Source organism: Euprymna scolopes, chromosome 5, assembly GCF_053919585.1.
Source record: "Euprymna scolopes isolate OS-2025 chromosome 5, ASM5391958v1, whole genome shotgun sequence".
In the NCBI taxonomy this organism is placed as follows: Eukaryota; Metazoa; Mollusca; class Cephalopoda; order Sepiida; family Sepiolidae; genus Euprymna; species Euprymna scolopes.
In genome coordinates, this window is record NC_136486.1 from 18,644,054 (window position 1) to 18,666,881 (window position 22,828).

General features: G+C 34.8%; 2 protein-coding genes across 5 annotated transcripts in view; one reads left to right on the forward strand and one right to left on the reverse strand.

Annotated features, from left to right (window-relative positions):
* Positions 1-6,340, reverse strand: part of LOC145276718 (NAD-dependent protein deacylase sirtuin-6-like) — a 42,947-nt gene extending 36,607 nt beyond the window's left edge. Inside the window, exons 1-2 of one of the 3 annotated variants that reach the window (XM_080127924.1) lie at positions 6,174-6,297; positions 5,813-5,889 (exon numbers count right to left, since the gene is read on the reverse strand). The gene's annotated coding sequence lies outside the window, so the exon portion shown is untranslated. Of the gene's footprint in view, positions 1-5,812; positions 5,890-6,173 lie in introns of all 3 variants that reach the window. The other 2 variants (XM_080127923.1, XM_080127925.1) reach the window with 2 other exon arrangements.
* A 2,241-nt stretch (positions 6,341-8,581) lies between these two features.
* Positions 8,582-22,828, forward strand: part of LOC145276717 (something about silencing protein 10-like) — a 53,315-nt gene continuing 39,068 nt past the window's right edge. The window contains exon 1 of one of the 2 annotated variants that reach the window (XM_080127921.1): positions 8,582-8,607. In XM_080127921.1, coding sequence (XP_079984047.1) covers positions 8,597-8,607 — 11 coding nt within the window. In that variant the 5' untranslated portion in view covers positions 8,582-8,596. Of the gene's footprint in view, positions 8,608-18,571; positions 18,700-22,828 lie in introns of those variants that run through there. The other variant, XM_080127922.1, reaches the window with a different exon arrangement.

The following is a 22,828-nucleotide window of genomic DNA, read 5'->3' on the forward strand; positions in this document are numbered from 1 at the left end:
TAAATTACACTCAAGATGAGAACAGCAGTCCGAAGATCCCAAATAATAATACTATCTTTTCTGTTATCATGCCACCCTCCCAGGAATTAACTCCTCCTTTTCGAGGGGTTGGAGAGTGAGTAATGTTTGTTTATCATGATACTATCTTCTCAGTTATTACCTCCTCCTTTGGGGGGGGGGGCAGGTTAGTACATGTCCATTCACCATCGTATCATCCTTGTAGGCTAGCAAAAATTGCAACCAAGATGATCTCTACTATTATATGAAAGGCACTTTGTGTGTGAGTTTGTTTCCTATGGACTCCAAAATGGCTGGGTCGATTTTTTAAAACAAATTCACACAAATGTATTTTATGTATTTGTAAATTTCACACAAATGTATTTGTAAATTTCATACAAATGTATTTTATGTATTTGTAAATTTCACACAAATGTATTTTATCTATTTGTAAATTTCACACAAATGTATTTTATGTATTTGTAAATTTCACACAAATGTATTTTATGTATTTGTAAATTTCACACAAATGTATTTTATCTATTTGTAAATTTCACACAAATGTATTTTATCTATTTGTAAATTTCACACAAATGTATTTTATGTATTTGTAAATTTCATATATGATTAAAGAAGGAACAGTCCAATTTGGACCAAAGTTAACACCATTATACAGCTTAATATCACAAATGCATTTGCGAAGTTTTATCACTGAACTAGCAGAAAGTCCCAACATATAAAATTATCAGTAGGTTCTTTGGAGATCAGGTGCACTTTTGAAATGAATGTTTCTGTTTAGAGCACAATTGAACCAAGATACTTAACTTTTGCATTTTATACTTTAATTCAAACTTATAAAAATAATTTTATAAAATCCACAGTAGATTCTCTACAATCCAATGTAGACCACAATGCCTTGGGGACTAAGTTGCTATGGAGGCATGTAAAGCTTCTTCCCGGTGCATTGTGATGGGTTCCTGACTAGAACAAGTAATCAACTGATTTGATTGAAAAATGGTTGATTTCAATTGATTGACAATGACAGATATTATATGTCAAGTAGATATTAAAAAATGACCAGGCTTTGATTCTGAAAAAAATTTTTATTTTTATTTGAAAATTTATTTAATATTTTATCTATATTAATAAAATCATGGGTGCTTGCTCAGAATAGTAGATTTTGAGACAAACGCATTTCAGGTGAAAACATTACGTACTTACATGCTAGATCCATTTTTTTTTTTTTTTACCAAAAGTCATAGACACTGGTGGGTCTGCAATTTTGTATTTGAAATTGCATGTTGTCAAATTGATTGATTGTTGTTATCTCCCCTGGATTTTGAGAAGTTTTCCACACAAAAACATAGGATAAAACTTTATAAATCGATAAACTTCATTGTTAAATGTAATTATTTTTCTACTGGATCAATTCTTTAGAATTTATAGTTTCGACATGACGCATAAGTAGGTTATGTTTTCACCAGAAATGCGTTCGTTTCAAAATCCACGATTCTGCACAAGCACCAAATTATATTTCCACTTCCCGTGTCTGTTACTCATCTTTACATTTTCTTTTTACAAGGAAGTCACCATTTATGAAGGCCCAGAGGCCACTTAAGGATAAGGGTTACTGAATGCAAGACGGTAGCGTAGTAATCATTAATGGTGTTGAGTAGAATTTGGATTATTTAAAGGGAACGGTTCAACAAGAACTTATTTACATTGGCTATCATATTGTAGTTGGCCGGGAAGCAGGCCAGAGAAACAGTGTTCCACAAGTGAGCAGTTCCAGGAAAGAAACTTTGTTCATGGAAGCTGCGTTTAGATTTAGGCACAGGTAGAGAGTGGAGGAAATTGTTGATTTGTAGCTAGAGTGTTCTTTTGTGAAAGTTTTGCAAGGGAGCACCATAGATTGGAGCTCAGACTAGCGTTTGCTATGAAAATAATAGAGCAGAGACACGCTTGCAATGTCTCTTCTGTGAGAAAGAGGTTGCAGGGAAGAGAAAAGGGCATTATCTACTAGGTTTCAAAGTCAGTTTTGAACTATCAAAACAGGATAAGGCGCGGTGATGAGCTTATGCCCAGATGTAACAAAAGTACTCCATCTTAGGACGTACTTGGCTATTATAGAGGTAGAGGATTGCATTATCAGTGAGATATCTACTGGAGCAGTAGAATCATCCAATCATTTTTCAGCAATATTGGTAACAGATTTGATATATGAACTTGAAAAGTTAGTCTGAATAAAAAGCGCTTCGGATGTATTTTAATGATCTTGTTTTTAATCGACTTATTTATTTTACTGAATTGTACATTTGTTACATGTAATTTCCCCCATTTTTTTCTTTTTCCTCACCCCGTTTTCCATCTTATTTTAGTCAACTGAATTTCCGCTATGGCTCACTTCTTTACAGATATATGATATCTATATATCAGGAGTAAAAGCCAATTATCATTAAAAAGAACAAACTTTAAAAATCCCAGTAACATAATTACAAATTTAAATCCACCAGAATACATTTTGGTTTATTCGTAAACATATCGACATTCGTTGGAAAAAAGAAAAAGAAATTACTTTGCAACCTTCCGAAATTTGAAAGGAATTTTGAAGCAGTTAAACTGTCAAATAGAAAGTTACTTTGGCACTTGTACAGTTTAATCAAGGCATTAAAAAAATGAAAATATCGAAAAAATGTTATATTAAACTGAAGATCCCAGAAAGAAATTTTCACTTAATTTGATAGAGTAGTTTTTTTTGTTTTTTTTTTAACAGCAGAAAAACGCGTTTTTATGAGAGCACGTTGAAAGCAGACATTTTGGAATTTTTCTTAATTTTTGTTTGGAGTTTAGAAGCGCCATGAGAAATAACTCCAGTTAAAGCGCCGACACTCCCTCCCCATCTTTTAATACTAGCTTTTCTTCCTAAAAATCGAACTTCTTACTCGGTATCATAACAAATTGTTTTTTCGCTGTAAAACAAAAAGTACTTGATGAAATTAAATGAAATTTTTTTTCGGGGAACTTCATTCCATAACGGATACGTACAATTGAAACTTTTTTTTCGATATTTTCAATTTTAATGTCTTGATTAAACTGTACAAGTACTGTTACTTCTGTTTTTAAAATACTTAACGGGCATTTCTTTCGTTTTTCATTTATTTATTTATTTTTACTATAGACAGGTTTCAGGTTTCTACCAGTACTTTGTTTAATTTTCTATTTTTGAGCGATTATCAAAACTCCAAAAATGTGACCCTCTCGTGTTGAGCATTTTTCTTATTCTCACGTAACACTCGATACTTGTTTTTTAAACTGAAACCCTTTAAAATAAAACACTAAAACCTTATCAAGCTAGCTAGAAGAGTAACTTTTGTTGTTTTAAACAACAATGTTTACTTGACATGTCGAAAATAGTAATATATTAAAAAATTACGAAAATTCATCGAGTAGAAATCCTAATTTTTACTTTGGAAGAAATGGTATTTTCTCTATATGTGGACACATTGAAGATTGCGAATAGAGGGGGACATACTTATCTCCCTGTTCGCGACTGTAATGGCTGACGTTCCGATAGCGATATCCATTTTAATTAAAGCTGGTGCTAATGCACTTACTGAACCGAACCGCGCTATCTTTAGAATAGTATTTTCAAGTTAAAGTTTTGCGATATCTTTTTTTTATTAAATTATTCGATGAAAGTACAGTAATAGTTACAAAATATCTTCTCTCCCCATGTTAAGAATGGCTTTCTAAATAACGTTATTTCAGCACGGATCAATAAGTGCACTTGCACAGCAGCCACAGACAGCACTGTTTTGGTACTAGTGCTGTCTGACAGCACTAGTACCAAAACAATAGCAGTTGAGTTCTACTCATTGAATTTTCGTAATTTTTGGATATATTACTATTTCCGACACGACAATTATATTTTTTTGCTTAAAAGGACACATTAAAAAATCGATCTGTCACCAACATTTGTTATATACTTAAGAATTTTTAAAAAATTATTTTTTAAGTGCCCTTCTTATCAATTCTCTGAAAGTTTTGGAAAGTATTTATGCAATGAATTTATAAATAAAAAGGCAACTTGGCAAAAATGGTACTAGTCAGAGACTGATCTGGACGTAAATAATAACGTCATTATTTAAAAAGCCATTCTTAACATGGGGAGGGGAGAGTGTTTTGTACCTATTCTATACTTCAACTTTACAATTGAATAAAAAAACAACTTTAATTAAACTTGGAAATACGGTTTAAAAAATAGCGTGGATCAGTGGATCACTCTCTGCACTAGCACCACAAAAATATAGTTTTATGACAATTTAGTCCAATTTAATGACCAAACGATAGAGTAAAATTTCAAAATCTTATTTTAAAAAAGTTGATTTGGCAAAAAAAAAAAAAAAAATTAATTAAATAAAATAAACATCAGAGTTAAAGAAATGAAATTAAAAAAAATACTCAGTTTCTAAAAAAAGCGACATTTAGAAATTGTTTATTTTTTTTTAAATACAAAAAACACGTTTTCGTGACGTCATTGTTTTGTTACGTCACTAAAAAACGAATCTATTTCGCGGTTCCGTTTCATATTTTGCACAAATCAATTCCTTCCAGATTTTTGATCGAACATTTTAAAAAAGTCAGGAAAGTCTGATCATAATTAAATTATTTTTCTATTTTTATGTACGTACTATTCACACAATCTAAAACAAATATTGGTACGTGCAAACTTATGTTTCCGTGCTAAAATAATAACGTTATTTTGAAAGCCATTCTGAACAGGGGAGGGAACGGTGTTTTGTAATTCTTCTGTAATTCCACCTAACAATTTAATAGAAAAGATATAAAACTTGAATTTAACTTGAAAATACTATTTAAAAAAAAAAAATAGCATAGTAACATAAGTACAAAAGCACCCAATTATTTATCTTTAAAAAAAAAAAAAAAAAAAAAAAAAATGCGAACAAATTTAATGTTCCGTGTTCCGATCGTGTAAATATATTTTTTAAAACGGTAAAATCGTTTTTATTTACTGGTCAATGTTTTTTTTTTTTTTAAACACTTTTTTCTTTCGACCTATTAACAGTCCAATGCGTATATTTTTAATATTTACTTTGTAATTGTAAAAATATAAACAAACAAATAAAAAAATAAATAAATGGCTAATATTCAAGTTTGGACCTGTTAAACGTTTTCCGGTACTTATGCAGAATATGGACCCGTGCTAATTTTTCAAATGTAGGATTCTTTAAAAGTTAAATTCAATTTTTACGGTATCTTGTTTATTAAATTGTAAGGTAGAAGGACAGAGTAGTTAACGCACTCACTCACCCTCCTCAAGAATGAATTTCTAAATAATAACCTTAATATTTCAGCACGGTCCGTATTCTGCAGATGTAGCCGTTTTCCTTTTTTTTAATTGATCACGTATTTTTCGCGGCAAATCAACGGAATTTACAAAAAAAAAAAAGAAAAAATACGGAATCGTTATTTTTGCATGTTTCTATTCTTTTTGCAAACAAAGATAGTTTTTTCAGTTTTTTTTTTCAATCGAGATGAAAAGAAAAACTATTATTTTCCATCTATAATTCAATTGCAAAGGAAAGTGATTAATAGAAAATTAAATTATCCAAACTGAAATGTCTAAATATGTTGTTAAATATTAAATTGTAGATTTAAAGTTAAAAAAAGAAATAGAAAAAAAAACCCTAAATGTTTGTAACGTAAAATAAAAAGTTTAATATTGTTAAATATCACTACTCCGATGTCATTATAAACAAATTAAAATGATAATTGATTAATTTAAGTTTTGTACCTGGAAATTATTATACTTTTGGTCATCCGTAGGATTTTCCCCTCCAGTCTAAATGGATTAAAAAGTCAGCGAGGAAACTGGATAATAAATCAAACAATTTTTTTTTAAATGCATTCAATCCACAATTTCTTAGTAACATTTTAACGACATTTGATAAAGTGTGAGGGGGTTACTTATCTAAATTTGAAACAGATAAATATAAGTATTTACGCTACCTAGGAAAAAAAGTAAGAAGGAGCGTGCATTTTCAAAAATGCGAGACCGTAAACTGACAAAGATTGCGTTTCTCTCATGACAAAGAAAACAAATGTCCTTTCCACAAAAAAAAAAAAGATTCGAAAAAAAAAAATGGTTCTCGTACCGGGGCAAAGTCGTCAATAATAACAAAACAAAAAAAAAAACTGAACGCCTTTTTGTGGTGCTTTTCACTTTAGTCGACGACTGATATTATTAACCTCCTTCGCCTTAACATTATTATTACTATTATTCGACAGTGTTGTTGTTGCTACACATGCGAGGCGAACGTTCAATATAATAGCCGCTCTCAACAAGGAAGTGACTGGCCATATCATAGAACATTAACCAAACAAAAAAAATTCTATTTTTGACTTTGATGTTTGAGTACACTTTCTATTTCGCATTTGAGTTGATGACCTCGTTCTATAATTGTAGTATTAGAGACCGTTGCAACAACTCTCTTATTTTGCTGACCGTAAATTCCTATTTTAGCTAAAACAAATCATTTAGAGTGCAATCGGCTTTGGCATAACTAACCAAACAACATATTCCATTTTGTTTATTTATTTTACTTAAACGATGTTCTAATTAAAAAAAAAAAATTTTTTTTTTCACTTACCTTCACTCCAAACAGAGCATATCGCCACTTGGACGTAAAAAAGATTAACAAGATGTTGGTTTTAACAAGATGTTGAATTTCTGCATGTCAGTACAGTCAGGGAAGCGAACGGGTAGCAGGAAGGGAATTTCAAAGTTTAGCTGTTCGAGGGAAAAAGCTTTCTGGTATTTAGGGATCTCAACAGTGAAGAAGCGTGATTTTGTTGCTAAGCGGGCTTGTCGGGGATATGTATGTCGAGGGGGCACAAATGCAACGAGTTCATCAGAGCACATTCCATTAAAATACTTGATGCAATATTGTGGCGCTGAGACAGGGGGTGTTACCTTGTTGATAAATTGGGACCTATTAGATTGGAGACCCTTTTTTTGGATCCTATCCAAGAGGGAGAGACTAATGGTAGATGCACCAGCCCAAATGTTGACGTATTTTGTAGTGTCATTACCAAAATATGTTTTTGGTGTAACAAATATAAAAATAATAGGGGAAAAAGTAAAGCAAAGTTAAATAAAAGCAAAGTAACAATAAACAAAAGGGAATCAAAATATGAAAAGCAAATGAAAACCAGACTTGAAAAATATATCAATTTAGTTTAAGTTTTATTAAAAGAAATAAAATGCTAGTTGCTTTTATTTCCCAAAGCTAAGGTTAACAATTAACCTTAAGTACCAATAGCAAAATGATTTTAAAAAAAACAAAACAAAAACAAACTAGAACATAAAACAATGGAGTCTCTAATTTAGAAACTATTCTAGAATTAATTCTATCGACTGGAACAACAAAGTTAAATTTATAGTCCAAATGATAGTAACAAATAACAACAGGAAAATGTTGTCCTTTTTAAAATAATGATAAAAAACAACAACAAAAAAAAAAAAACAGTCTGACTTGATACGTAAAACCTTGAGTTACCTACTCCTTAAACTACCCTGTGCAAAGGAGATGGATATAAAAAAGATAAATAAAGGCTTGTGAGTCAGTTACACAGTAAAGTTGTTAATACCTATCTATGTTTTTTGTTCTTTTTTCCTGCAACCTGAAATCTGTGAGCGAAGGTCTTTCAACATTTCATCTGATGACGAGACTGAAGAGAATTTGGGGGAAGAAATGAAATAATGGCCACTAATACACACTGACCAGAACACAACCAGCACTCATTGGAAGAAATGGATAGACAGGCTGGAAAATCTATTTGTTGCACTAGACATTGACAATGGCAACTTTCTTCATTACGCGGGGGATGAAGTTTGTGACATTTTTCGCAATTTCACAGACTACTAAAAAGGAATAGGCTCGACAACTATCACAGAAGATGACTCAGTAATATCGAACAAATATAAAGTGACAAAAAGTCACTAACCGACCATTTCATACTTCAGAAAAACAATTCCTACAAAATTTTCAAATTTCGACGAGCCATGCAAAGCGCAGATGAAAATCTAGACTAATACAACATGAGGCTATGAACCCTGACTTCACGTGTGACTTTGAAAATACTGATTGGAGGATTCTGGGTCAAATTCTATAAGGATGTGTATCTTCTAAAGTTAGAAGAAAGGCCTTAAAGAATAATTCTACACTGAAACAAGTTCTGGATGAGGCCAAAGAATTGCACACACTTTACAGCAATGAGAATCACAAGTGCCGTCCACAAAGGAATGACAAAAATATCAGCAGTGGTAGTAAAGATAACTGCTCCAGATTAGAGGATTATTATTGTGTAGAGTACACACCTATCTACAGATACTGGCAGCAAAATAGCTGCCATGACAGCTCAAATACCCAAACACTAGATGCACGAAAAAAAAAAAAAGATGTCGGACAGCAAACCTGCCACTATTGTGAGTACTTTTCAACACATCCGACTTGTCCAGACCAAGGAAAAGAATGTAAAAAATGCCATAAAATGAACCACATTGTGAGAGTATGCAATGTCGAGATGGTAAGAGAAATTCATTTCATCCACTCTCCTGCATTCCCATCTACATTTAGTGATGAATTTATATTTTCAGTTAAAGTTCTGACGTCCCCTAAAACATCGAAAGCTATTGCTCTTGCGAATAATTTCCTGGTAATTTTCATTTTGGATACTGGTACCAGTGTCAATCAATAATTGCTGGTACAAAACAGAAACCATCTATACACAAACACTATAACTCGGATATGCGCATACCTGTCTAGACATGCAATACCTGTTTGAGAATTTATAATAGTTTCATTGCAAAAATTCTACTCTGGACCAAATTACGGTAAGTTTGCAATAACAGACGCCACATACAAATTTATCATGTCTAAACTTTTACCCACCATCTTATGTAAATTTTGAATGTCGTTACAGACACATTCATGCGTTATAAAAAAATCCTATCTTACTTCCTACAAGCGACATCATCACGATTGCCAAGATCTACAGACAAAGTAGTTTATATTTTCCCCTCTTGCTGGAAAGTCACCCCACTCTCCCAGTCAAGACTGTGTAAATATATAACCATTATAACTATGTTGACCTGACACCCTTATTAACTGGATTAAACACTCATACACATACAACTAGCACTTTTTTTTAAGGTAATTTTTACCTTAGCACCAACTCCACTATTTCCTTTAAATGGATGACTTCTATAGATTTTAGACTATACTGAATAAGACAGTCTATTTTAACTTTGACAGAGACAAATAGTTTTTGATATATAATAACATGCATTATACACTGTAATTCACTACGCACGCGTGATAAAAAAGTGTACTTTTCTCTGCATGACACTGCCACCCACACCCAATTTTTTGGGGGGTTTATAGTCTTTGCAGGTGGGTATGCTGACAACATATATCAAGGTTGAATTTGGGGTAAATACTTTGACAATCCCCCCCTCATAAAATTGGGTGCCTATTCCAAAAGCCATTCTCACCCTGGCGAGGTTGGTTGTGTCTATTGCATATAACGTTTTTAACATGAGGAGGTTACGGGATATCTATTCCGAAACCTGTTCTTAACATTAGGACGTTGAGGAAATTTTATAGCAAACCCCACTCTCCCCAATGGTTTACTTCGACTTGTGCAACTGCCATTGCTCAAGGGCAGCATGCATACCGCAGATCTAACCGACATAAGACCAGTTCAAACAAACAGAAGTATATAGAAGCTAGAAATAATGTTAAGAAAGAAATAGCAACAGCCAAGAGAGAATTTACTGAAACCACTAAAAAACGCATCGAAGCACAAAAATTAGGAAATCGTGACTTCTGGAAAATCTACAACAGTGTAGTAAATAATGGGCAATCAACAATTCGCCCGCTAACCAACAATCATGAGGTTGTTTGCTCAGCAACCGACAAGGCTAATATGCTTGCCAGCCGGTTTGCCTCGAACTCCACACTGGACCCTACCAACCACCCCCTGCTTGACTTTTCTTTGCGGACAGACGCTACGCTAGATGATCTAAAAATCACCCCTGCTCAGGTACATGCTATCATAAAAAATCTTGGCACTTCTAAAGCATGTGGACCTGATCTCATCCCAGCTGTACTATTAAAAAAGTGCTCAGCCGAAGTAGCTCCAGTTCTCTCCAAACTCTACAACAAATGCCTTAATGAATCATGCTTTCCGGGCTGTTGGAAAACTGCTTCTGTGGTATCAGTATTCAAGAATTCTGGCGAAAGAACTGACCCATCAAATTACCGCCCCATTAGCCTCCTCCCACTTTTCGCCAAAATATTTGAGACCATAATTAACCATGCTCTAGTCCGGCACCTTACAGATGCTAAACTTCTGACTGACAAACAATATAGATTTAGACAAGCCCGTTCCACAGCTGACATCCTCACTGTAATCTCTGAACGTATATACCATTCACTGGACAAAGTGGGGGAGGGCAGAGCGGTAGCTCTAGATATATCTAAGACTTTTGACAGGGTATGGCACAAGGGCCTCCCCAGGAAAATTAAATCATACGGTATCACTGGTAGAATGCTTAGCATAATTGAATTCTTCTTAGACAAGAGAAAAATCCAGGTTGTCCTCGACGGTCAAACATCTAAACAGTGTGATATAAATGCGGGAGTGCCTCAGGGGTCTATTCTTGGACCTCTATTGTTCCTGATATTTATTAATGACCTCTCCGACAAAACTGCCTCTGAGATGGGTATATATGCTGATGACACTACACTCTATAACAGGCATGACAGGAAAACAAATGAACACATATCTAAAGAAATGGCAAAAAACACTAGAGGATGACCTCCAATCTGTAGTGGAATGGGGACATAAATGGATGGTCACATTCAATGCTGCCAAGACTAAACTGGTTTCCTTCAATAATTACAAGAAACCTTCTCTGCCACCAATAGCAATGGCCAGTGACTCCCTGTCTGAGAGTACATCTTTCAAACTGCTTGGCCTAACGTTCACAAGAAACATGAGCTGGAACAATTATATTAAAAACATTGCCAGGGCCGCTGCGAGAAAGGTAGGCTCTCTCTACCGTGCTAGAAAACTACTGACACCTGAAAGTATCCTGTACCTCTATAAGGCCACCATTCGCCCATGTATGGAGTATTATTGTCACATTTGGGCTGGTGCATCTGCTACTAGTCTCTCACTCCTAGACAAGGTTAAAAAAAGAGTGGCCAATCTGATAGGCCCTGAACTGGCATTTAAGCTTCAGCCTCTGTCCCATCGACGAAACGTTGCATCCCTCTGCTTGTTCAACAAGTATTTTAATGGTGAATGCTCTGACAAACTGCCGACACTTGTGCCCCCACGACGTAGACACCCTCGACAAACCCGACAGGCAGCTAAATCCCACCCCGACACAGTAGAGATTCCTAGATGTAAAAGATCTTTCTACTCAAGTAGTTTCTTCCCCAGAACTGCTAGACTCTGGAATTCCATTCCAGGTTCCTGCTTCCCTAACTGTACTGACATGCAGAAGTTCAAGTGCGACGTGAACCGACATCTTGCTGCCCAAATCCCTACATAGTGCCACAGTAGTTGCTGCCCCTAATAATAGCCCCCTACACCAAAGTGGCAATGTGCCTTGTTTGGGGTGAAAATGTAATAAAAAAAGAAAAAAAAAAAAGAAAAAAGGATTGGGCACCAACAACAACTGTAGTTTAATTTTTTATGAGGAGGGGGCATGCTTCCACCGGGCAACGTCGGTTAACGGGTCCTGCGAGTTAAATAATAACTCCCATATAGCTATGAATCCACCTCCTTTTCTTAAAATAAAAATTCCCTATATTAAAAAATCGATCTTGTGACTAAACACAAACAATTTTTATTTATATTTAAAAATTAAAAATCATACCAAAAAATAATATAACTATTAAAATTTAAAATAATTTGTAAATAAGACAAACTGCACCTTGCATTACAAAATAAATATTTAATATACCCTTATCCTTTTTCATAAAAATAAATCTTTCTCTATATTAAAAAATGACTTTGGGACGAAAACACACAAAAAAATCAGTTTTATTATGTTTGTTTACAGATGTACGTGTGTGTGCAAAGATCAACCAATATTGTTACGATGTGTGTCGGATCATGACTTCCATTAAAAAAAACGGTAAACAATGGCTACATTCGATGGCAAAAACAGTCATGTGACCGATACGTCATGAGCATGTATGCTAACAACTTCCTTTTGTTTTTTTATCACAATCAAAGAAACACACATATAAAACTTGACTTTTCATAAATAAACAAAAACAACAGACTTTTGATTTCGAACTGAAATTAATATAAACACAGTAACTAAACATGTAAAACACTTTTGATTGTCAGAAGTTCGGTTGGGAATTAATTTTTATAACTCTTCTAAACACAGAGCTAAAGATTTTGGCCAAGGTCCTATTGAATTGGCTCCAGATTGTTATCGGCGAGTTGATCGAACCAGAGTAGAACTATGCCATGAAGGGGAGATCAATTCAAAACAACTTACACCTGATCTGTATGATCTTAGAGAGATAGAAGACAACACAGAAGCTGTGCTGATCAATTCGGATCAGTCCAAAGCTTTTGATAGGGTTGACCATCGCTTCCTGGCATTTGTTCTAGAGGGCGCCAGATTCAAGCCGAGTTTCTGCAAATAGATCTTCATACTGCACTGCGCGTCGATGACAGTGGTATAGGTAAACAGAAAGCAGTTGAAATCCTTTGCTATCTCCCGGTCCATGCATCAGGGTTGTTTGCTGTCTCCCCTGCTTTATTCCTTGTGTTGGAGCTGCTACTTTGCAATGTGAGGTCAAGGACGTAAGTCTGGTCCTGCACGGAATCACTCGCAGATCAAGAGGCAGAGTCTCTGTGTTCACTGATGACATCACCGTCTTTGTGTTGTGCTTTCGAGACATCTAGGCAGTGACAGAGACACTCACGCAGTATGAAAAGACCATGGAAGCTAAAATCAACTGCAGCAAGTCGATAGGACTGCGGGTGGGGGTCTGGAGGTGTGCTGATACCCTTCCCATTCCCTTCAGCTGGACGGATGGCCTGGTTCGGATCCTCAGCGTGTTGTTTGGACTGGGTCTCCAGCTTGAAAAGGATTAGTCAGAGGTAAAATCAAAGGTTGAAGCCACAGTCAAATTGTGGTTCAAAAGAAATTATCCTTGAAGGGTTGAGCTGAAGCATGTGCCACCTACGTCTTTCTGCTCATCCTTTACTGACTGGTAACACTTCCACTGCATGTGAACTATCTAAAATCCCTGCAGAGCAAGCTGTCCTCGTTTCTTTGGGACAAGGGGAACCATTGGGGGTGCAGACAAATCTGGGTTCAACGTCTGTGTAAGGGAAGTTTGGAACTGCCTGACTTGATGTGCCATCGAGACGCCAAGAGGCTGGCCTTCCTGAGCCGAACCTTGACAGAAGAATCTGCGTGGGACCCCATAGTTGAGGCCGCTTTTTCCAACCTCATCCTCAACCACACAGCTATAGAGTGACATGCAGTTCTTGAGAGAGTGTATGGCCACGCTAAGTAAACTCCAAAGGTCTAGCGGCTTTTCATGGCTTACTAGAAAGGAACTTTATAAGGAACCAGTGAGGGAGGCCGCCGCTGACAAGCTCGCCGAGTGTTTGGGGTTGTTGAAGGAGATCTGCTCCCGGTGGAGCTGGGTGTCAGGTTTGAGTCATCTCAACAACTCTGAGTTTTCCTTTGACCTGGTGATTGATCCGAAACGCATTGCCCCTCAATGCCATACTACATAGTGCCAGATTAGTGAGGTCACCTGGGTGTCCTTGTTGCAGGACCTCAGCCAAGGAAACACCAGAAACATGTTCTTTGAATGCAGCAGACTCAGACAGTACTGGGCATATGTCAACAAGGTGATGGCTTGCACTGATTCCGAGCAGCCTTGCCTGCTGTACATGTCCCACATAATCCAAAGCGCCAAGCCGCCATTGGACAGGAAGAAATGCATTGTGTTTCTCATGATCCTGGCCCGAGCCAGAATGATGATATGGACATCAGGACTGCATCAGGAGTGCGGGGTTGTGCCTTTTACTAATCAGGATCTGTTCCCCTTCTTCAAGCACTAGATGAAGTAAAGATCAGCTGTGATAGGAAAAGATTACACTAATGCCTGTGACCAATGATGGATAAAAATAGCAAGTCTGTGCGTGCATAGAGATGCCAAGTTGGAATTTGTGTTCCCCACCTAAGCATAGCATGCACGGTCCAGATCCTGCCAGACTCCAGACCCCTAAAAGTGCCTAGATTATGCCCCTACCTCCATCCCCTATAGGAAACCTCCAAGATGCTCGCACCCAACTTTTCTTTTTCGTCCCCAATCACCCCAATAAGTGACCTAATTTTGGAGTAACTTCATATACACCCTCTCTACTTCCTTTTCTTTGACCTCGCCTAGAATTCAGCCCCATTTAAAGGTCGACCTGCTTGTTTTTAGATCCCATCAAGCTGGAAAACAGTGGGCGATCTACGATCTAGAGAGTGTTGGGAGGGTCCTACTAACTTTTTTGTTTATTTTTTTGACCATACCAATGAATTAAATAAACGAACATCTTTCATCTAATTTTAGTTTTACTCATGCTATATATAAATACACATTGTATTTATATATAAAAAAAAAGAAAAAAGAAAAAAGCGACTTGATTCAGGTAATCTTAAGTAGGATGACACCTGGTGTGTTTGCGGTATTTTTTTTTTTTTTACAAAGGAGTCACCACTTATCAAGGTCCGGAGACCACTCGAGGATAAGGGTTAATGAGTGTAAAGGACAATATCATAGTAATTGTAAGTAGTGAAAATTTAGTAAATCTGATTACTTAAGGGGACGGCTCATCAAGAATTTGTTTACGTTGGACTTCAAGATGACCATATTGTAGTCAGCTGGAAAGCAGGGAAATGGAAGAGAGATCCACAGGTGTGCGGTTCTAAGAAAGAAGCTCTGTTCATGGCATCCACATTTAGATTTAGGCACAGATACAGAGGGAGGGAAATTATTGGTAGTGTTTTTTTGGTTTTTTTTACATAGAGGTCACCACTTATCAAGGCCTGGAGGCCACTTGAGGATAAGGGTTATTGAGTGTACAGTAGTCAATGGGATAATTTCATAGTAATCATTAGTAGTGGAAATTTGGTAAAGGGGACGGTTCATCAAAAGATTTTTTATGTTGGACTTGAAGACAACCGAATCATAGTATGCTGGAAAACAGACAAACGGAAGAGAGTTCCACAGGCGTGCAGTTCTAAGAAAGAAGCTTTGTTCAAGGAATCTATGTTTCGGTTTAGGCACACATAAAGAGTGGGGAAAATTATCGACAGTGGTTTTAGATAGACCAGTGTGGTGAATGATAATCTTAGTTGGGACAAGCATAGACAAACAAGTTACAGTGACGAGGATTACCATAGACCCTCCTTCCTCACTTTTTTTGATTGGCTTTTGTGCCTAATTTTGTTATGTTAAACCTATTTTGACGAAATAAAATATATAAATCAAAATGTGTAAACTCATTTTTGCACCCCGAATCTGCATATGCGTGAATTAATGTAAACAAGTGAATATATTTTGACCAATCAGAGAACTTTCTGGATTTATTGAAATTAGTTTTGTGCGAACCATCTAAACCCTTTAAAGGGGCCAGATTTTCTTTCAATAAACAGTTGAGACTAAAAATTCAGACAGTGCTACGTCTCCTTAATCACTACAGTTCTTAACTCATACAATCATACACGGTCACTCGCATACTCACACTTACAAAGCACCGCACACACACAATGACTGCTTGAAAGCCTTGAATCCATTAATGTTGTCTGCTCATTTAAAACAACTCGTCAGTTGAAATGTTTCCGAATTATTATCACTGAACTATTTTCTAATATGATAAACAAAGATCATTAACTCCTATAAACAATTTTCATTAAATTATAATTTATTTTATTGAGCAGAGAAGTCTTAAATTCAATTTTCTTGACTCCTGAAACTCCAAACTCTTAATTAATCGATCCAGACTTCTAATGTCTCAGCTAATGAACCCCCTTGTTTTTACAAGAACTCTAAAAATATTCATGAACATTTTTATGTTTTCCTATTGCTGTAAACTTTCCATTTTAAACATATATAAATGATCTCTTTTGTGAATTTATGCCTTTTTAACTAATTATTTTGTTTTGTTTACCGGATGATAATGTAACTTTTCTCACATTTGAATTAAAACCTGCAAATCTATTTCATTTAAATTATCTTTCTGAATCCAACTCATCCTAAAAATATCTCCCTCCTTACAAAACACCCCAAAGTAAACCCCCATAAAACCTGTTGTGAACACATCCCTAAAAACTAATGATTGCCTCCCCATACCTTCTCAGTAAAAAAGCCCTAAGCTGTCTAGGGAGCATGAAGCCTTCCAAAATGTGACTGATGCTCCCAGTCAAGTTGACTGAAGCCAGCAGCAGCAGTAGTTCAAATAGCTCTTTTCAGGACTAACTTCCACAAACTATTATTGCAATTCAAGCGGCACTTTTCAGGGCTAACTACCACAAAATAAATTTGTACCTCAAGCAGCCCCTTTTAGGCTAACTTCAACAAACTATTATTACAATTGCAGTGGCCCTTTTCAGGGCTAACTACCACAACCTATTATTGCAATTCCAACAGCTCCTTTCAGAGCTAACTACGACAAACTATTATTGCTATTCTAGCTACCTTTTTTCCTACTACTGCCTGCCTTCTGAGACTCCCCTCTACAACCAACAAATTCCGTCTCACTCCAGCAGCTCCAACTCATTCCTGCAACCTTTTGTAGCTTCCAGCATTACCTGCAGTTCCAGTGCCTCTGGCGGGTGTACGAGCCCTTTTCTAGTCTCGCACAAAAACACGCGTTCACATCTGAAGCCATATTTCTTGTCATATACATATGCGCACACGTACACATGACGATATATTCATGTTCACGTACATACACTCACATTCACGTGCATACACACACACGCTAACATACACACATGTACGCACACACACGTGCACACGTACGCATACATGGGCAACGTCACTTCCCCTTTGAAGGAAATCCACACATGCGCAAAAGACCACCGGAAACAACTATAAAAGCAAGAGCAGTAAGCTGCTTCTTTCTTTTCGAACCAGCTTCCGACCTGAATGGTCAACGGACCAGCCGCCTCCCTGTCGCCATCTGCTACTGTGTGGGGAAAGAGCTAACAGACAGTATGTACACTTTATACACTTTCTCTCTCCATGAACTGGATTCACTTTCTCTCTTTCTCTCTCTCTCTACAACAGACTTTCCTTCTCACCAGCTAACAGCGAGAGATGCACGCCAAACTGGATTAACTTTCTCTCTCTCTCTCTCTCTACGACAATAGACTTTCCTTCTCACCAGTTAACAGCGAGAGACACATGCCAAACTAAACACGTGCTGTACCCTTTTCTTTCATTTGTTTCTTCACGAAATAAATCCTAGTGTGTTTTAATTCAAATAGAAACGTTCTTCGTTCCTTCCTCAAAACAATTCATTTTTCCTATTTTGCCTCACCACTACACGGGTTCCAGTGTCTCTAGCTCACTCCAGCATTTCTCGGCTCTCTGCAACAGTGGTAATCGAAAACTGTTCCTCTTGTTTTACTTATTGTGTGGGGTCCTTAAAACCTAAGATCCCAGATCTTCTTTAACACCTATTTGATTATTTATTTTTTAACCAAAACAAGAACTTTTTAATATCAGGAACAAATGTTGACTGGACACCGTATACTGCAGACTTTTAGTTTATGGTTTTATATAGGTCAAATAATTTAAGCACCTGAAGTGCATATTTACCCCCCCCCCCCAAAAAAAAACAAAACAAAAAAAAAAAGGAGCGGTACTTATGCACCTGTGTTACCGTGCTGAAATAATAACGTTATTATTTAGAAAGCCATTCTTAACATGGGGAGGGCGTTTTTTAAAAAATTATTCTGTACTTTCACCTAACAAATTAATAAAAATATCAAAAATATCGTAAAACTTGAAGATGTTTGTTCAGTGAGTCGACAGATCGATTTTTTTAATTATGTGATTTTGAGCAAAAGCAACAGTATTTACTTGTCATATCGAAAATAATAATATATCAAAAAATTAAGAAAATTCATCAAGTAGAGTAACGGCTATAGTAATTTTAGTAAAAAAAATGTTTGTCTCTATAAAACAGTACACCAGCTATTAAAGTGGCGAAAAGGGAGATAAGTACACCCATTGTATTCGCAATCTTTAAGGTGTTCGCATCTAAGGAAAATGCAATTTCCCCCTAATTTTGTGTAAAAATTATTTTTATAAATAATTTTCTACTCGATCATTTCCATTATTTTTGGATATATTACTATTTTCGGCATGGCAATTATGCAAGTACTGTTGTTTTTTTTTAAAGTGATATATTAAAAAAGAAAAAAAAAAATCAATGTGTATTAACAAGTAGGAAAAAAAAAAAAAAAATACGAAACTAAATGTTAAACCGGAAGTTAAATTCAACTTCGTATTTTTCAACAAATTCCATGCGCACGTGTTTGTGAAATATTTTCAAAATGAAAAAGTAAGTTCAGTTATTTCTATTTTGTTTTATTAACCATTTAAAAAATATTTACTTTTTAAGGTTTCGAACTTGATATTCATCAGAGTGCAATTATTTTAGTTTCATTCGAAATTCTAAACGATGCTTTTATTTGGTTAAAAATGTTTTGTTTACGAAAATGTTTGGCATAAATAATGGATTTTAAACATTGTTTTCACGACGACAGATGTCGTATATTATTAAAACAACGTTTAAAATAGATATTTAAATTATAAAGTCAATATAAAAACGTTTTTAAACGGTACGTGTTTAGTTTAATCAAGACATTAAAAAATGAAACCCATGAAGGGTTTGTATTACAATACACATAGATTCGAGAAAGTTGTAAAAAAACAAAACAAAAGCAAATATATAACAAATAAATGTTATCAAAGGCACGGTAAGGGTGCTAGTGCAGAGAGTGATCCGCGCTATTTTTTTAAAATCGTATTTCAAAGTTTAATTTAAGTTTTATGATTTTTTTTTATTCAATTGTAAAGTTGAAGTATAGAATAGGTACAAAACACCCTCCCCTCCCCATGTTAAGAATGGCTTTTAAAATAATAACGTTATTATTTACGTCCGGATCACTACTCTGCACTAGTATCAGATAAGTTACTTTTCTACCTAACTATCTAATTTTTTAGTGCTTTTATTTAATGTAAAATGTTTATTCGGTTCGAAAAACAGTGTTTACCGATATGGCGGCAAACTCTGTATTTGAACACGTTAAGTTTGAGAAAATGAGTTAAAACTAAAACTATTTAAAATACTGTTAGGAGCTCACTCAATATATGTTACTGTAACATAGGATGACATATATTCGGTGGGTTTTCTTAATATCCAGAAAACTATTTGTCTGACCCAAATTTAAATGTGATATTTGTTTTCAGTGTACCCAAAAAAAAAACATTTAAAAGTCGTCAATTTAACGGTGAATGCTGAGTTGCAGTTAAAGTAACCCCCCCAATCATTTTAGTGTTTGTGCATCTTTTACCATGCTATAAATACCATTTTTTTTTTTTTTTTTTTTTTTTTCAAATTTTTAAGTAAAAATTTCATGCAAAAAGTCCATGAAAACCTTAAAATTTGCTTAGTAATCAAGTGAAAAATGGAATTTTTACTTGATTAAACAAGTTGCAATGATTTTTTGTTTGTTACTTTGTCCAAATATGATACAAGCGATTCACAGTGCTTCTACAGAATTTGAATTAAACTAAACTTAATTTGGCCAAACTCCCTTTTAGACAGTCCAAAAAAGAATCTCAAATCTAATAGGTCCCACATTATCGGCCAAGCTCCAAAAAAACCTAACAGCCAGCCATAGTTCTCGTCAGAATGTGCTGCTGCCATTGCACACAGGAATCACTTTTTCCATTGCTTCCAACGTAAAGATGCATTGAGACTAAAGCCGCTTTCAGGACTGCCAGCAACCATTGTAAGAAAGTAATAAAGAATGCAAGAGAGTTGTATGCTCAGTCTGTCAAGTCCAAAGTAAGCTGAGCAGTGGCTTGGTTCCCACCAGTTTTGGCAAATAGCAAACAGAATCCTGAACAGAAGTGTGTGTGCTCTATCCCAACTATCATCAATGGACCTGAGGTAATCTCGTCAGCATCAGACAAAGCCAAACTCTTTGCCAAGAACTTTGCAGCTAATTCTACCCTTTGCGACCAAGGCCGCCAACCCCCTGTATCAGAAAACACGCTATGTGATATACAAATATCTGTACGTGATGTTGCCAAGCTAAAGCAATTGGCCCTGACGGTATTCCAATTATAGTATTCAAAAAACTTCAACCAGTACTAACGCCCATACTTACAAAACTGTTTAAATGTTGTCTTAAGGAGAATTGCTTCCCATCATCCTGGAAAATCTCATCAGTATGCCCTGTATTTATGAATTCAGGTGATCGCTCATTTCCCTCTCAGTACAGGCCAATAAGTCTCCTGTGCATCATGAGTAAGTTGCTGGAATCTGTGTTAAATAGAGAAGTAATCAACCATCTCAGCAAAAATAACCTTCTTAGTGACACACAATATGGTTTCCGTTCTGCTAGATCTACAGCAGATGGGCTTACAGTTATATCTCATAGGATTAGCGAATCTCTCGATGGAGGCAACCTTTCTAGGGCAATTGCTCTTGACATATCAAAGGCCTTTGATAGGGTATGGCAGAAAGGTTTACTTCACAAGATCTCCAGCTATACCATAGCTGGAAATGTCTTAATTATTATTGATAAGTGATGATGCAGATGTAAAAAAAAAAAAAAAAAATTATGCGTAAGCTTTAAGTATTTACTTCAAAAGTGCTCAATACATAGGTAGAGCTAGTTAGTAATTTATAAAATATATATGGCGATTAAGCTACACTGAATATTCTGCATTTCATCCACTCTAGGATTCTTCAGGCTTATGCGCATAAGCCTGAAGGATTCTAGAGTGGATGAAACACGGAATATTCAGTGTAGCTTTAGGTGTATCAAAATTTTTGTAGGAATTTTTGACACCCCTAACATGAAACTGCAAATAAAATATAAAAATCTCGTAATTTCTCCGTTAAAAGTGGGTTGTTTATTTTCTTTATGGATTATACTTCCAAAATAAACTATTAAAGTTGTTTTAAAAGTAAAGAAATATTTTTTTTTTTTTTTTTTAAAAACTAATGAATTTTCTGAACTCAATATTTTTCAATTTTTAAACTTTAAAAATCTATCAAAATTTTTCTATTGATTCTATTTTTACGATATTTTCAGGGTCAATGTGAAATTTTATGTTCTTTCCAATAAACCGAATATAATATTTTAGACAAACGTTTTTTTTTTAATTCACGCCCCCCCCATTTTCAAGTTTCTATTAAAAAGTAAATAATTAATTTACTCACAAATTGAAGAGAAAAGGTCTATAAATAATATATTCAAATTTAAAACAAAAAAAAAAACGTAGTGTTTTTTAGAATTTTACCTGTAAAGTTTGAAGTTTAAAACCTTTTTTTTTAAACCACGTTATTCGTTTGTTCTTTTTTCTTTTCTTTTTTTAATGGAACCTTGGTCCTTGCTCCTTTTAATAGAAAAAAAAATTAGGGCTTGAATTACATTTTTCGAGGAGTTATAAGCTTGGAAAGACAGTGGGTCGAATAATTCACGCTTCACATTTTGAAATGTCTATTAAAAAGTAAATAATTTATGTACCAAAGTCTTATATATCACAAATTGAAGAGAAAAGGTCAATAAATAATATATTCAAATTTAAAACAAAAAAAAAAGTAATGTTTTTTAGAAATTTACCTGTAAAGTCCGAAGTGTAAAACCTTTTTAAAAAAAAAACACATTGTTTTTTTTTTTTTTTTGTTTTTTTTTAATGAAACCTTGGTCCTTGCTCCTTTTAATTGAAAAAAAAAATTAGGGCTTGAATTACATTTTTCGAGGAGTTATAAGCTTGGAAAGATGGGGTGGAATTATTCACTATTTTCACAAAATTTCTGACACACCTAGTGTCACTTAATCACCATATATATTTTATAAATTACAATATATATATATATATATATATATATATAGTAACATTTTTGGATGTCATATTTGTTGTAATAAACATTCCTATCTCGTTTAAATATGTTTTTCATTTATTTTTATATAAACAAAATTTTGGTAGTTATGCACTTATGTTACCGTACTGAAATAATGTTGTTATTATTTAGAAATCCATTCATAAAATGGGAGGGGAGGGTGTTTTGTAATTATTCTGTACTTTCACCTAACAATTTAATCATAAAAAAAGATATTGTAAAATTTGAAGTTAACTATCTACGGAAAACGTGGGATAAAGTTCAGAATAGTTAACAGTCAGGAACTCGTAAAACAAAAAATGTTTTTTAAATAACAAAAATAAAAAATGAATGCTTTATGTCCGTAAATGAGTTTACAGATTTTTTGTGTACGTCACGACACAAAAATTCTCATGTTATATGCGTTTATTACTCTTTTTATTGATGCATGCATAAAAAGATTTTATCCAATTCTTTTCAAATTTTAGGACAAAAGAAATTAATATATTCGCTATTAAATAGCATTTGAACAGTTTCTATCTTAGCTTTGCACTACAAAGTGTCATCT